The sequence below is a fragment of the Trichinella spiralis genome, assembly GCF_000181795.1.
Source record: "Trichinella spiralis strain ISS 195 chromosome Unknown Scfld6, whole genome shotgun sequence".
Taxonomy (NCBI): Eukaryota; Metazoa; Nematoda; class Enoplea; order Trichinellida; family Trichinellidae; genus Trichinella; species Trichinella spiralis.
This window is the reverse complement of record NW_003526945.1, coordinates 1,821,892-1,835,316: the sequence shown is the minus strand read 5'-3', so window position 1 is coordinate 1,835,316 and position 13,425 is coordinate 1,821,892. Positions and strand designations below refer to the sequence as shown.

General features: G+C 34.9%; 2 protein-coding genes across 2 annotated transcripts; one reads left to right on the top strand and one right to left on the bottom strand.

Moving 5' to 3' along the window:
- Window positions 1-3,193: 3,193 nt before the first annotated feature.
- Window positions 3,194-6,928, bottom strand: Tsp_08092 (conserved hypothetical protein). The gene is made up of 9 exons (XM_003373450.1): window positions 6,783-6,928; window positions 6,598-6,706; window positions 6,322-6,529; window positions 6,139-6,255; window positions 5,944-6,045; window positions 5,601-5,881; window positions 5,148-5,557; window positions 3,551-4,944; window positions 3,194-3,327 (listed from the first exon to the last, which is right to left on the bottom strand). Exons 1-9 carry the CDS (start codon window positions 6,926-6,928, stop codon window positions 3,194-3,196), a joined length of 2,901 nt encoding a protein of 966 aa, XP_003373498.1.
- A 2,247-nt stretch (window positions 6,929-9,175) lies between these two features.
- Window positions 9,176-13,241, top strand: Tsp_08091 (zinc finger Ran-binding domain-containing protein 2). The gene is made up of 6 exons (XM_003373449.1): window positions 9,176-9,222; window positions 10,081-10,233; window positions 11,724-11,903; window positions 12,640-12,860; window positions 12,915-12,959; window positions 13,135-13,241. The coding sequence occupies exons 1-6, from the start codon at window positions 9,176-9,178 to the stop codon at window positions 13,239-13,241; spliced, it is 753 nt and encodes a 250-aa protein (XP_003373497.1).
- The last annotated feature ends 184 nt before the right edge of the window (window positions 13,242-13,425 follow it).

Here is a 13,425-nt window from a genome sequence, read left to right as displayed (position 1 = left end):
GCAGTCTGATTTCGACCACTTTTTCTGTGTGAAATAAGATGAAAGATATATATATATATATAATTGAAAGATAATGATGACTAATTTCATTGGTCCGTTTGCGTTGGAGAAGGTGGACGTTGTCCAGCGCGGCTGTTCTTCAAAGCTCGTCACTAAGCGGCACAGCTTTATCATTATACATTATATATATATATATATATATATATATATATATATATATATATATATATATATTATTAACGTGTGTGTTTTCAAGCAAAGCACGGATCAACAATTTAAAGAAGAACGAAAAGAAACAATGATGCAGAACAAAGAAGTTTTAAGTCATTAAAATTTGCATATTGAATACGTTGATTGTATAATTTTTGCCGAGCTAGTATGATTTATAGACGTCAAGCACGTTCGAAGCCAACTTCATGACAATGCATGCATGCATTGATAGATAGATATATAGATGGTTGCATGTAAAAACTGGCCTGGAAAAAGGGCGAGCCAGACAGACGTCTAGCCTGCTTCGATGTAGGACAACATGATGTTGACTTGTCTTTCACTCTCTCTCTCTCTCTTTCTCTCTCCATCCCAGTCTTCCAGTATTCATTTGTGTGCACACGTTATGCATGCAGCAAGCCTGTTCTGCAGGCTTGTTCTGCATTCTCTCTCTCTCTCTTTCCAGCTTTCTCTCGCTTTCTATATTTCCAATATTTTCCCTCTACAACTGTTGGTTATTTACTGACGCGCGTCTGCTTTTCTCGCACAAAATCTATTTAATATTTTTAAACATTTTCAATTCAACCAATAATCACCTATATAATCTATTGCAGAATTAATAATCATTATGGTAAATTTGAAACAAGACGTCAACGTTGCCGATTATTTTGGCTTCATTGTTGTTTTGGTCACATTTTTCGTCATCATATTCGTCATTTCCACTACATGCATCCTCTGGTTTTGTGTGGACAAAACCCAAGAGGCTACAGTTTTCGACAAGGTACAGTTTTTTGTTTTATTCTTTTATTATTTATTTATTTCCCTTTTTTATTCTGTATTGTAGTGTAATTTTCAGTCATTTTTCGTCTTCTCAATACAAATCAATCAATATTCTATCTTTAACAGATATCCCCTTTTCAAATACAGTAATACAGTACAATTTTTATTTAAAAAAAATAAAGATATTTCATTTTTCTTCACATTATTATGAGAAATGTAATTGTTGAAAAAAAGCATGCGGATTAAATTAAACTATCTATCCACATGATATGAAAGGTGATATGATATTTCATGCGAATGAGCAGCTGTCACTTTTGGCAACAAGAATGACAGAACAAATATCACGCTTTTCATTAAATTGCATCTAGATTTATTTGCTCATCAGATTGAAAGAGTTGTCTGTGATTTTTCGCCATTAATTGTTATCATTTTTTCATTTATACACGTAATTAGTGAAAAAGTTATCCATTTTTCCACAATTTCCATGTTTTTGATTTGGTTTTACAACAGGTGTTGAATATGGATTAGTCCAATTTTTTGGTGATTCATCCGTCCGTTGATGTATTAGTTCAAAGCTGTCTAATTTTAAACGAATTATACTACGTTTTAAATTAATTGTTGATAAAATTTGCAAATCACGTTTCTCTCCGCTAAATCTAGCCCAGTTTGCACTAAATTTACCGTATAAGATGTGCAATTGTTAGTTTGGTAATTTTTCAATTAAAACTTTCCACTTTTCGTGTTACGCCAACTTGTACACACGGAATTTCCGAATTCGACTTTTTCCTTGTTTGAAGTGAATTAATTATTTAAGAAATTAAACGAAAATCATTAAACTTTTTGAACGTTAAAAAAAGAAGCTGAAATGATTTTTTCTTTTTCGATAGTGGCGTGGACGTCGGAAAGGCAGTGTGGCAAGCAGAAAATCAAAACACTCAATGCTGATTTCTCCAACAAATTACTAAGCGAGCTTGTTTTCATGTAAAATGATTTTTCATCAACAGATTATAATTTGGGAATGGTGTACGTTTTCAATTGTTTTAATTTTTAATAAAACTATTCCGTACTTTATACTTTTTTCAAATATCAACTTAAACACGCACTGTTTTTAGTTAGAAGAAAATTTCCATCCAGTATTACTTTTAAAAATAATTTTTTTAATAATTTGTAGTTTTCGGCGTTTTTCATTTGTAAAACATTACAAAAAGGTGATATTTTACAAAATTTTAATTTATGATACCTTTTAATTAGAAATTTATACGGTGTTTAATACAGTACTTTGTATACAGTTTTATCAATCTTATTGAAAAAACCACAATTAAACTTAATGATTGAAATATTTTCCCTATAATTTTAAAATAACAAAATTTACTGCACTAAATACATGATTGAATACTGGATAAAATGCTAATTGCATGCTGAACTATACTGATTTGTACTGTACTGTACTGTACTGTACTGTACTGTACTGTATTGTACTGTTGCATAAGTTGCAAACATTATTTATTATATGAGCTGTGGAAAATGTTGATTCTTTTGTTACATGTACAAATGATTAGAAATAAAGCAAGTTATTGCGTAAAGTAATAATTTCAGATTTTATCAAAGTTCAGCAATAATTAGTTGGAAGAACAAAGTGTATTGTTTGTTGTTTTCGAACTTGCATAATATAATGATGACACGTCAGCCAACCGGTCTGTAAAATAGGTTACAGGTACGTGGAATATTGTTTACCTGCATGCAAACAGGTGCACAAGAAATGGTTAAAAACTCCAATAATATCACCAACATTCGAATATACTTATTATACATGTATTTTAATCATTTTTATTGGTTTTTCTTGATCTTGAACCAAGTAAGTTAAATTTGATGATGTTTTATCAATAATTTGCTTCCGTATTATTTGCATACTGATAAGTTAAGTTTCAAATCAACCGCGAGAGATTCTCTTTCGTATTTGTCGGTTACAACTGCATGCTCAACAACTCGTATCAAAGTTTTTTCTTTTTTATCAACATTGCATCTCACACAACACGTTGTATTTCAATCAAGGAAGCATGTTTGTTCGCTTGTTTTTTGCTATTTTACAAATACATATGTAGTTGAAAAACGTGAGTTTACAAATGGATGCGATTTATAAATTTTTTTACTTGATTAAAAAACATCAAAACAATGAACTTCGGTAACAGGTAAAGAGAATATGTGACTAATAGAAATATGCCTTCCCGTCAACACGAACTCTGGGAAAGGTCGCTTGAACAGCTAAAACTTGAACATGAACGATAAATGAAAAAGCAGCAACAATTTCAACTTGAGATAGGACAGAAAATATGTTTTTACCTGAAACTGAAACAAACAACCATAATAAATACCGGTTCAAAATGGAAAACTACAACTACAGAACAACAACACCATGCAAATTATTTGAAAACTTATCAATTATTGTTATCTTCCGTATTCTCTATCTACTGTTCACTTCTGTCATTGTCGTCATCATCATCATCATCAGAATTGTTGAAACGTTGGGCGTCGGAAATTTTCCACTCAAACAAAGTTTCCTCACTGCTAGACACGGCGATATTTTCACCACCCAACGCGAAATTGACACGTTCCGTGGTATGGGATGTGGAATCGGCGTGCAATTTGTTCTTGTCCAACTCTTCCACTTTGGACTTCAATGAACATTTCAAATGACGGTCGCAGAAGAACACTTTTCCATAATTTTCCAACCGCTCTGCGCCATAGGCATTCATCCGCAGACAGCACTGACAATAAGCGCAACGGAAACAGTCCCTGTGGATCAGCAGCCCCTCAACGGCCACCCGCTCGGCCATGTAAGCCGGCTTGCCGCAGACAAAGCACAGTTCAGGTTCTTGAAGGTAGGAGCAGGCCGCCGACAGCTTCGGCTTCTGCTTCGGCGGTGGCAACGGAGCCGGCGGCTTCCGCGTGCCGATGTTCACCGCATGGATTTTGGCCAGTTCCGCCACACCCACTGCGCCACTGGTATCCGCCATTCTGAGGTGCTTGTCCAACCGTTCGATGCAAGAGTCGATCAGTTGGAATCGGTCATTGGTGAGCTGAAAACCATTCTGAGCACGTTGTTTCAGAATGGCCGTTTTCTCGGCTATAATTTTCGCCTCTTTGCTGCTCAACACTGGCTGCTGGTGATCAGTATACTGCCGACGCCTCGCGGTGTGCGGATTTTTCAACTGGATCTCCATTTCCATTATGGCCGACTGATTCAGCTTGCCGACGGTCGACTTGGGCTCGACTTTGGCCTTCTCCTTGCCTCGGAGCAGTCCGTCGACCGTCTGCAACAACCCGGGGTCCAATTTCCTTGCCGAGGCCCGTTCACTGCTGTCACCGCCACTGGTGCGCGCCAACCATCCACGGTCGAAATCAACATCCTCGCCACGTTGCCCTGCACCTGCTCGCTCTTTGAGCTCACTTCCACCAACTCGGCCGTCCACAATTGGATCCTTCAGCTCACTGAACGCCGCCTGAGCCGGCACGAGAACCACCGTCGGCGACGAGGGCTTTTCTTCGTCAATTTTCCCCTTAATCTCGGATAGATATTCACACACTTGGTCGTAGTGGTCTTTCTGATCTGGCGCTTCCACACCCCACAACGATTTCACCTTCTCGTAGCACAGTTCCACGTTCACGGTACACTTTGGCGGTGAGCCGACCACAACCGACTTCGCCTCTTGACGTCGATAACGGCAAATGATCATGCTCAAAATGACGCCACTGTCGAACAACGCCATCAAATCGTGCAAGCGTCGACGATACGGTGCCAACGTGTCTTGAAGCCAGTTGAACAGCGTGCGACGCTGTTCAAATTTCACCTCTCCACTCAAGCTGACCGACTGGACTAGCGAATACGACGGCTGTTCATTCGTACGCAAATTAACGTCTGAACTGACCAGCTGTATGACCTGACAAGGAAGTTTTTTTCTTAAATTTTAAATTCAAATTTAAAACCAACAACTGCCGATACGCAACCTGATTGGGCAGCAGATAATTATCACAGCACGTATAACGCGTGCGCGGGTCGATTGTGCAATTTTTGAAATTCTTCGACAACGTTTCGGGCGTGACTTGGGTCAGCAGCTTGTAATAGCTTTCCCTTTCGGCCAATATTTGCAAAATTGGCTTACCGCAGCCGTAGCCGCGCACCATCCAAGCGGCGTCGAACACACTGGTAAAGCCACGCCCAATGCCGGTTCCTGTTGGCCAGAAAGGCTGCGAAAAGAGAATTTCTTTTCCAAACCGAAACGCAATTATATTCTGTTATTCTCGTTTCACATACTTCGTGCAGACTGTCACCGACGAGACCCAACAGCAGCGGTCGACCATGCTTCTGTTCAAATCTTGAAGAATTTTCCGCGCTGAACAACGATGTAAAATCAAACATCGCCACATCCGGAAGGTTGTTCTCATTGAGAGCAAATTCGAGATTCGGTATTGAATTGTTCGTCGCAAAATTCGCCACGTCTGTCACATAGGCCAGCAAATTTTCACTGCAAACGTTCTTCGCTTCCAACAATTTCGACACTTCTTCGAAATCCTGCAATTAGAAAATACAATACTGTTTTCTGCCCGTACATTACATTAGAACAAATTAATCGATCAACTTGGATGATGACTCTTCGTTCGAGCAGACTTTGCTTTTTAGCCGTCATCACGAAATAATGCGTGTCCCCTTTGTAATAGACGATGTTTTCCAATTGAATACCCGTCTCCTCTTCTAGGCCACGGAAAAAATTTGAATCGTAAAAATACGAGATACCGGATATTTCTTTCACATTATTTTCCATTTCGGTGTGATGATTAACAAAATTCGCTGTCAAACCAATGGCCAATTTTCCACGAAACTCTTTATGTGGAAAACCTTTAATTTTTGCAAAAATAAATAATGCAAATCACAAATCATTATTATTGTCCAATTCTCACCTGGTATGTTGTTTCTCTTTCCGTCGGCGTTGATGATAACGTTGAATTGATAATCGGATAGGAAATGATTTTCAGGAATCAATGCCGCTTTCCAACCGGATACTGAAATAAAGTCAACTTGGTGGTAAAAGGGACAAACATATATATATATATATATATATATATATGTCTATACGGACAAGAAAAATTAATTACCATCACCATCGCTGTTCATCTCAGGTTCAATGAGCTTATCGAAAGTTACATTTTCAAAGACTTCCACACCAACAAGCAGTGCCACTTTTAGCAAAATTAATTGCAGCGAACAAATGCCTGTCAAAGCGATTTTTGCAAAAACAATACATGTGTATATTAAAAGATCCATCAATTATTCGTTACTGATGTGGTTGATTGAGCCGACGCAAAATTTCGGGTAAAAGATTTTCGCCCCCAAGCTTTTCAAATCCTCCTTAGCGTGTGGCCATATGTGCAACAAATTGTTACGCGAGAATTTCCCTCTCTTCTCCAGCAAAACAACCTTTGCCCCAAGAAAAGCACACTCTATAGCCATGCGCAATCCACATGGTCCGGCCCCAACGACCAGTGCCTGAAATAAAATTCAAGCTCTGACAAAACAAAGTATACAAACGAAGACAATTCTTCATTTATAATTACTTTTAAATTCTTTCCAGCTTGCTGATTTAGATATTCCACCTGCGCAAACCGTTTATCCAACAATTCCCAAAGTGGGTTCACTTTCCACCAATTCAACTTGCCTCGAATGCTAAATATTTCATTTACATTTATCACGAAAATTATAACCTGAACGTGCAGAAGTGAACTGGTTCCAACAAGCCTACCTGGTGTAAAATTTATAGGGATCGGAACGATCCGGATCACACAAGCAAACCAGCTGGCAATAAGCCATCATAGTAGATTTTAATGAGGACGCTTCAATGAACATCTTCATAACTGTCCACAAACATTCGTTTTTCACGTTCTCCATGTTTAATCTTAAAAAGTCGAAAAATTATTTTTTTTTCAAACAAAAAATATTTAAAAAAACGATCGTTTTTGGAAAACAATCAATTTCAAAAATATCCCATTCACTTCGATTACCATTATAAAAGTGAACTAAGAAAATTCTAGGCAAAAAATATCGCACATCTCAAGCAAAAAATGTTAAACAAACTTGCCCCAACATCTACCAAGTAGATTAACTTTTAATTACAGTAATTATGCCTTCAGGATAAAACAAATGAAAAAGATACTGTAATTGTGATCTATTACAAATAATATTTAAAGTCAGTAATATGAATGAGACTTGCTAAATTGACAAAACAGGTTTTCACTGCACAAAATATAATTAAAAAAATTAATTACCCAAGAAGAAATGAAAGCAAATTAAAAGCACACTTCCTGCCCTATGACGATATGATATGTCGCACTGAATCAGTATTTTCTGATTTAATTCAAAATAAAACATAATTTAAAATTTTAATGTTCTACTGTACTTTAAACCGATGCAATTTTCAACGTAACTAACCATCTGCCAACTGCTGCAATTTCATACATTTTTGTTGCACAGATATTTTTCAATAAGATTCTATTTTCATAAATCGAAAAAGCAATAACCAAGTATAATTTAAAAATATATGCGAAAAAAACTAATAAATTGCTAAAATAATGAAAAAATACTTTCAAGAAAATGGATTTCATAAAAGTGCGTCAAGAAGGAATTGACAGCCGTGGGGCAAGCTGACTGGCGTAGGCGCAAAGCAGCCCAGATCAAAAAGCGAGGGTAAACGTGTGACAGATGGTAACAGGCATGCAACTATGCCGAATGGACAAATTTGAGCAATTTGAAAAAGTAAAATTTTCAAAAGCATGTCAAAAGATGAACAGGAATAAAATTTTCCATTTGGTAAATAGAAAATGAGAAAGTGCAAGCAGTTTAGCACAGTTTGAAGTAAATAAATTTGTGACAAACGTGCTCAGCAATCGCTGACCGGATGCTTTTGTTAAGAATTGCAGAGGTCTTTCACCTTGACCAATTCTATTGATGACCGGTGGAAAGTAAAATTGTTGAAAAGCCCTAAGCTGCAATTAGCAAACCAAACTCAGTTTTCACCACAAAACAAAAATCTACCTAAACATACTGACAACGCACTCACGCTTAGGTCAAGCACGGGAAAGTAAATGAAATGCACCTTCAACAACGTACGATCGTTACACTGTAATGAACTCTGTTCATGCTAAAAATTATTCTAAAAATCAATTATCATTTAATTTTTATTTAGCAAATACTAAATGAAAGTTCTAAAATCGAATAATTACACGCTAATTCTGGTAAGCCCATTGAAATACTGGCCCAAAGGATCTGTTTTCATCCAGTCATGTGTGTACTAATATTAATAAAGTGAATCTCTTGAACGAATAATAAATAAATTTCAAAATGTTTTTCCATTTCACTTCCTTGAACTTATCGAGAAATTGACAAAGAGATGGTGATACTGCTAAAGATGAGTTTCAACAATGCAAAGCAAAGAACATTACAAAGCTTTGGGAAACTTATTTCTCTACACTGCTGACGTTGTGAACAAAAACTTGATAGAAGGAGTATGTCAATAAAAATTCAAACACAACCAACTAGTTCTTTTGGTAGCCACTTAAAAAACAAAGAATTTAAAACTTATTAAAAGTAGAATCAAAATAATTTAATTTCAAAAGTACGTCCAATTCAAATTATTTCAAATAAAATGAAAATTATGCGCTTTTAATTGAAATTGTCAGCATGCAAACTATAAGGAAGTAAAGCAGCTAAGTGAAAAACAACTTGGTTTCCATACGTGATTAAATTAAACAGCCTTTCGTTATTGCGTAAAACTCCGTGTCTGTCCCTGAATTTAGTTAATAGCGCTTTACATCACAACTGCGCAGTAGACAAATAAATCACAATCAATCAGCTACAACTTTTAACAAACTGCCATGTTATTTTAATTTAATTAGATAAACTATTTTTGTAATATATTTGATTTTCATGTTATATTCTTTTCAATGTTGTAAAACAAAGCTGGCAACAACATGACCAAATTGCGAAAACTTGACTTCAACTTTGCTGACACAACACATCAAGTTGAATTTCTGCTATTTTACATTGTTTTATTGATAAAAAATATAAAAATTAAATATTGTATTTTTGACTACAATTTATTGCCATTGTGCAATTTTTTACCAGATACTAAAACTGCAAATGGTCCAATCAACTGCCATATGCAATTTGTTCACAACTGTTATCGTGTTTTCTAGTTTAAATAATTACAGTTTAAACTGATCAGCTTTGGAGAAAAAATATTTTAAAATATTCTTAAATCTATTATTGAATAAATTACTTATTTCTTTCAGCTTTACAGGTGGAACATTTCATACTTAAATCTTGATTTTCACATATACTGTTACAGATACTCACAATACTTCCCTATATATTATACACGCATATGCAGCATGAATAAATTTGGACCTGTTTATGTATATATATAAATAAATAAACTACATTTATATATCCGAGATGAATTTTAATGTATTTTTTTTATGTTAAAAGTTCATCACATAGCTTCAAGATTACGCATCTAAATTTATACGATGATCGCATTGATGACAGTAAATATTAACAATGAACATTTTAATTGCCGTTTGTAATAGCAGGTCGTGTTAGTGAAATATTCTCTCATTGTACGAAAGCATTTTAGGAATGTTTTCATCGTGTCGGTTAATTTTAGAAATGAAAATTGAATTTTTTGACCTTTATGAAAAATTTTCTTTAAAATTCTGCCTTTATTTATTTCAAGAATGATATATGCTTGAAATGTTCGTCGTTGATATCTTACTGTGGCCTATTTGTAATGTTTTTATAATTTACTGTAATTATAGTTTTCAGTTCAAAGTTTAGGTTTGTCGTTTGCAGTGTTGCTATAAGTTCATAAAGCTGCCATTGAGTATTTCAAAAAAGATTTTATTTTTATTTGTGTACAATGAGCACATCCCGTCCGGTTTTGCGAGAAGGCGAATGGGCCTGTGTAGATGCCAGGTTTTTATTTATTTTTTCTTTCTTTTATTTTAATTTTTGAACACACTGGGGTAGGAGCTCTTGATTTTTAGGTGTTCATACATTAACACGATTCACCATTCTTCATGTCAGGCTTGCGGACGCCGCAAACCACGCGGAAAAGGCACAGTTGGTCAAGCCATTGGCAAAGATGCGGCTGAAAAAAGCAAAGGCTTGTTTGAAGCTGAAGATTGGTGTTGCTCGAAGTAATTTTCATTTATACATTTTCTTTTTCAATGCATTTTAGGCCCAACCTACATTTAGGTTAGTTTTTTTATGAAATGTCCCATAAGTAAAATACATAATTGTAAATGCATCACACTTTTAATTATTTTATTATGTGTAGGTATTTTTGGTTTGGAGAAGTTTTGAGTAAGTACTGATTTTTGTGTTGTATAATTTACTAGTGCATTTATCAGCTAAATAATGAAAAAAAATTTCTAGTAATTTAAATTATTACCCATTAATGCAATGTGAATGATTACTTTTGTTTTTCTTAGCTGGACATTTGTGCTGTAAGTTTTTGTAAAATAGATTATATTGTAAATATATAATAATTAATTCAGTCAAGTTTAATGAAGTTAAGCAAATGACATTGTCAGTGAACATTTTAAAATTTTTTCCGGCATTTTAAGCGGTGTAAAATTGTTAATAGAGGTGGTTTTGATAAATAATGCAAGAAAATGATCGTTTCTCAAATATGCAAGCAGTAGTGAATATGTTGAGTTCAAAAACCTTTTCAACAGCGTTGTCGTTTATAATAGTTTTTAATTCATTTATAGATATTTCTACAATACATACTATTTGGTAACAACTCTTACCGTCATAACATTAGCATGTGAATGTTTCCCGTGTGAAAGGAATATGTATTTCATTGCTGTCTCTATTTCTGACTTTTCACTGTCTGCTCTTTTTCCGAATATTAAAATTGGCTGAAATTAACATTTGTTTATAATTTCTTTAAATTGAATGAACACTAATATTTTTGAAAGTTAATAATGTATAAATTGTTAGCATTATTTTGCAAATTTCAGGTAGTTTGGATTTCATTTCATTCTGTTATTTGGATTTGTATTTTTTTTTCCGTTTTTAATAACCTTTTATATTTCGATTGCTAATGAACCAAATGATAAAGTAAGAAGTGCTTGGAAAGTGTTGGTTGTTTTTATTGGTAATTTATTCAATTTCATCGTGGGTTTATATATTTTTCTTCAAGTTTATTTGTTATAATTAATTATTGTAAGAGACTTTAAAATATCTTTTGAAATTTTAGAATCGAAATAAATTATAAATAGGGTTGTTTATTGCGGCAGCACAGTAAACTTTGGTGATGAGGAGGTAAAATTGTGCAAGTAGTTTTTTTTGCACAAATGTACAGTTGTATTTCAGTTTTTTTGCGCAAGTGTTAAATCTTTTTCTACTTGTTTCACCTTTTATTCCGTACTGAAAATTAATGCGTAAAATGATTTTAAACAATATTCACTGTGTTGAATTGGGAAAATTAGTCAAACTACTTATTTGATGTGGTTTTTTGTTCAAGTGTACAAATTGACTGGTATGTATGTGTGTTGTCGTTGCCATAATTAAGCTATTTTTAGTAGTTGCGGTTTTTCTTTTTATAGGATTCATTGTGCGAATCTGTCTTCGCTTGTGCTGTTAGGTTTGTTTGCGCTTATGATGTCATTATCATTTTTAGGTGTGGTAACATTAATTGGGCACGCAGGGCTACCTGCAACATTTGCAATGCCAAGAAATTTGCTGAGGTTGAAGCGCGTACTGGTTACGGAGGAGGTTACATGGATCGTCAACAGGTGGAATACATTCCGAGAAATGAATCCGAGGAAGAATATGACGAAGTACTGAATCATATTTGGTTGTTTTAAACTAACTGTTCTGATAGGATTTATTATCTGTTATATATTAGTTTGGAAGATTGAAAGGAAAGCGGAAACGCGCGAATGAAAAGCATGATAGTGGGTATGAAAATCTGGATGAAAAGAAAGGGAAAATGGAAAAGAACGACAAAGAACGTCCAGAGGAAGAATATAAAGGACATAATATGGAACGTGAAGAAGAAGATGATGATGATGATGAGGATGAGGATGGAGATTTATCGAAATATCAGTTGGGGAAAGGTGACTTTGAAAAGCCAGTGAGTTGTTGCATTACTATTGTGAAATTGTATTTCATTATTTCTTTTGAAAAATTGACTTGACTTGAAATTACCGTTTGAAAATGAAAACAGCTTTTCAAACACGATTTAACATAGCGTAGCTTGTTGGTTTGTTGATATTCTTGAGCAGGATTCTCATGTTGACTGAGTAGATTGAATCGTTTTTTTTCATACTCTATTTTCTGTCATAAAATGGAAATTTTTTAAACAGAATATTTTTCCAACCAGAAAAAATTCAGATCGTGTAATGCAATATTATTATATAAGTAGTCAAGTTTACTTTTAGTTGCTTGTCGTTTGCGCATTTTTTTATTGCTTATTGACAACAAGGTGATGTTGTGAGTGATAAAACTTATTAACAAAAATCAAATAGCAATTGATGATAATGTTTAATAATTTATATTATTACTAATAGAGGAAAATTTTTTTTAATTTTCAGTTGTCAAAGCGAAAAAGCCGCCACAGAAGTCCGAAGAGGAATAGGCGGCGAAGCAGTGGGTCTGATGATCGTTCTGCATCACCATCAAGATCTCGATCAGGCTCGTATTCTTCGTCTACTAGAGACGGTTCCTCGGGCAGCGATAAATCGTACAGTAGGTCTTCAGGTTCCTATAGGGGCAGTTCAGTTAGTTCACGACGTTCGTCTTCGTCTTCTTCGAGGTTTTGATTTGGAATTATTTGCTTGTTCATATGTTCATATCCTTCATTTTTCAGAAGCAGAGGTCGTCGCAGTGCTCGTCGCCACAGCAGATCTGGAAAGTATCGCGGTCATTTATATCGTCGCAGAGATAAATACAGAAGCAAGTCCAGCGTGACTTCCACTTCTGGTACAGAATCGTCCAGGTAGTTTTGATTTTGATAAACAGAGCACATGTGAAAAAAGTGAAATATTGTTTATAATGTTCATTTTATATGCTTAATTATTTCATTTCAGATCTGATCGCAGTAGCGAATCTTCCTCCTATTCAAGTTCGCCCAGTCGAGATTCGTACCGGCACAGTAGACGTCGACGACAGCGACGACACTGAAAATGAAATTTAGTCTAAATACATTGACCGTAGATATGAAATACATGTGATAATAAAATAAGGTAAATTAAAGTTCAGTAAACACTTGTCAAGTTATGCTTTTCTTTTTTTTAATATCTTTTTTGCTTTGTTTTATCACTTTTTGCTTTATTCAGTCAGCATGTGTGAATGATGCGAACAGTATTAGCTTACCGTTG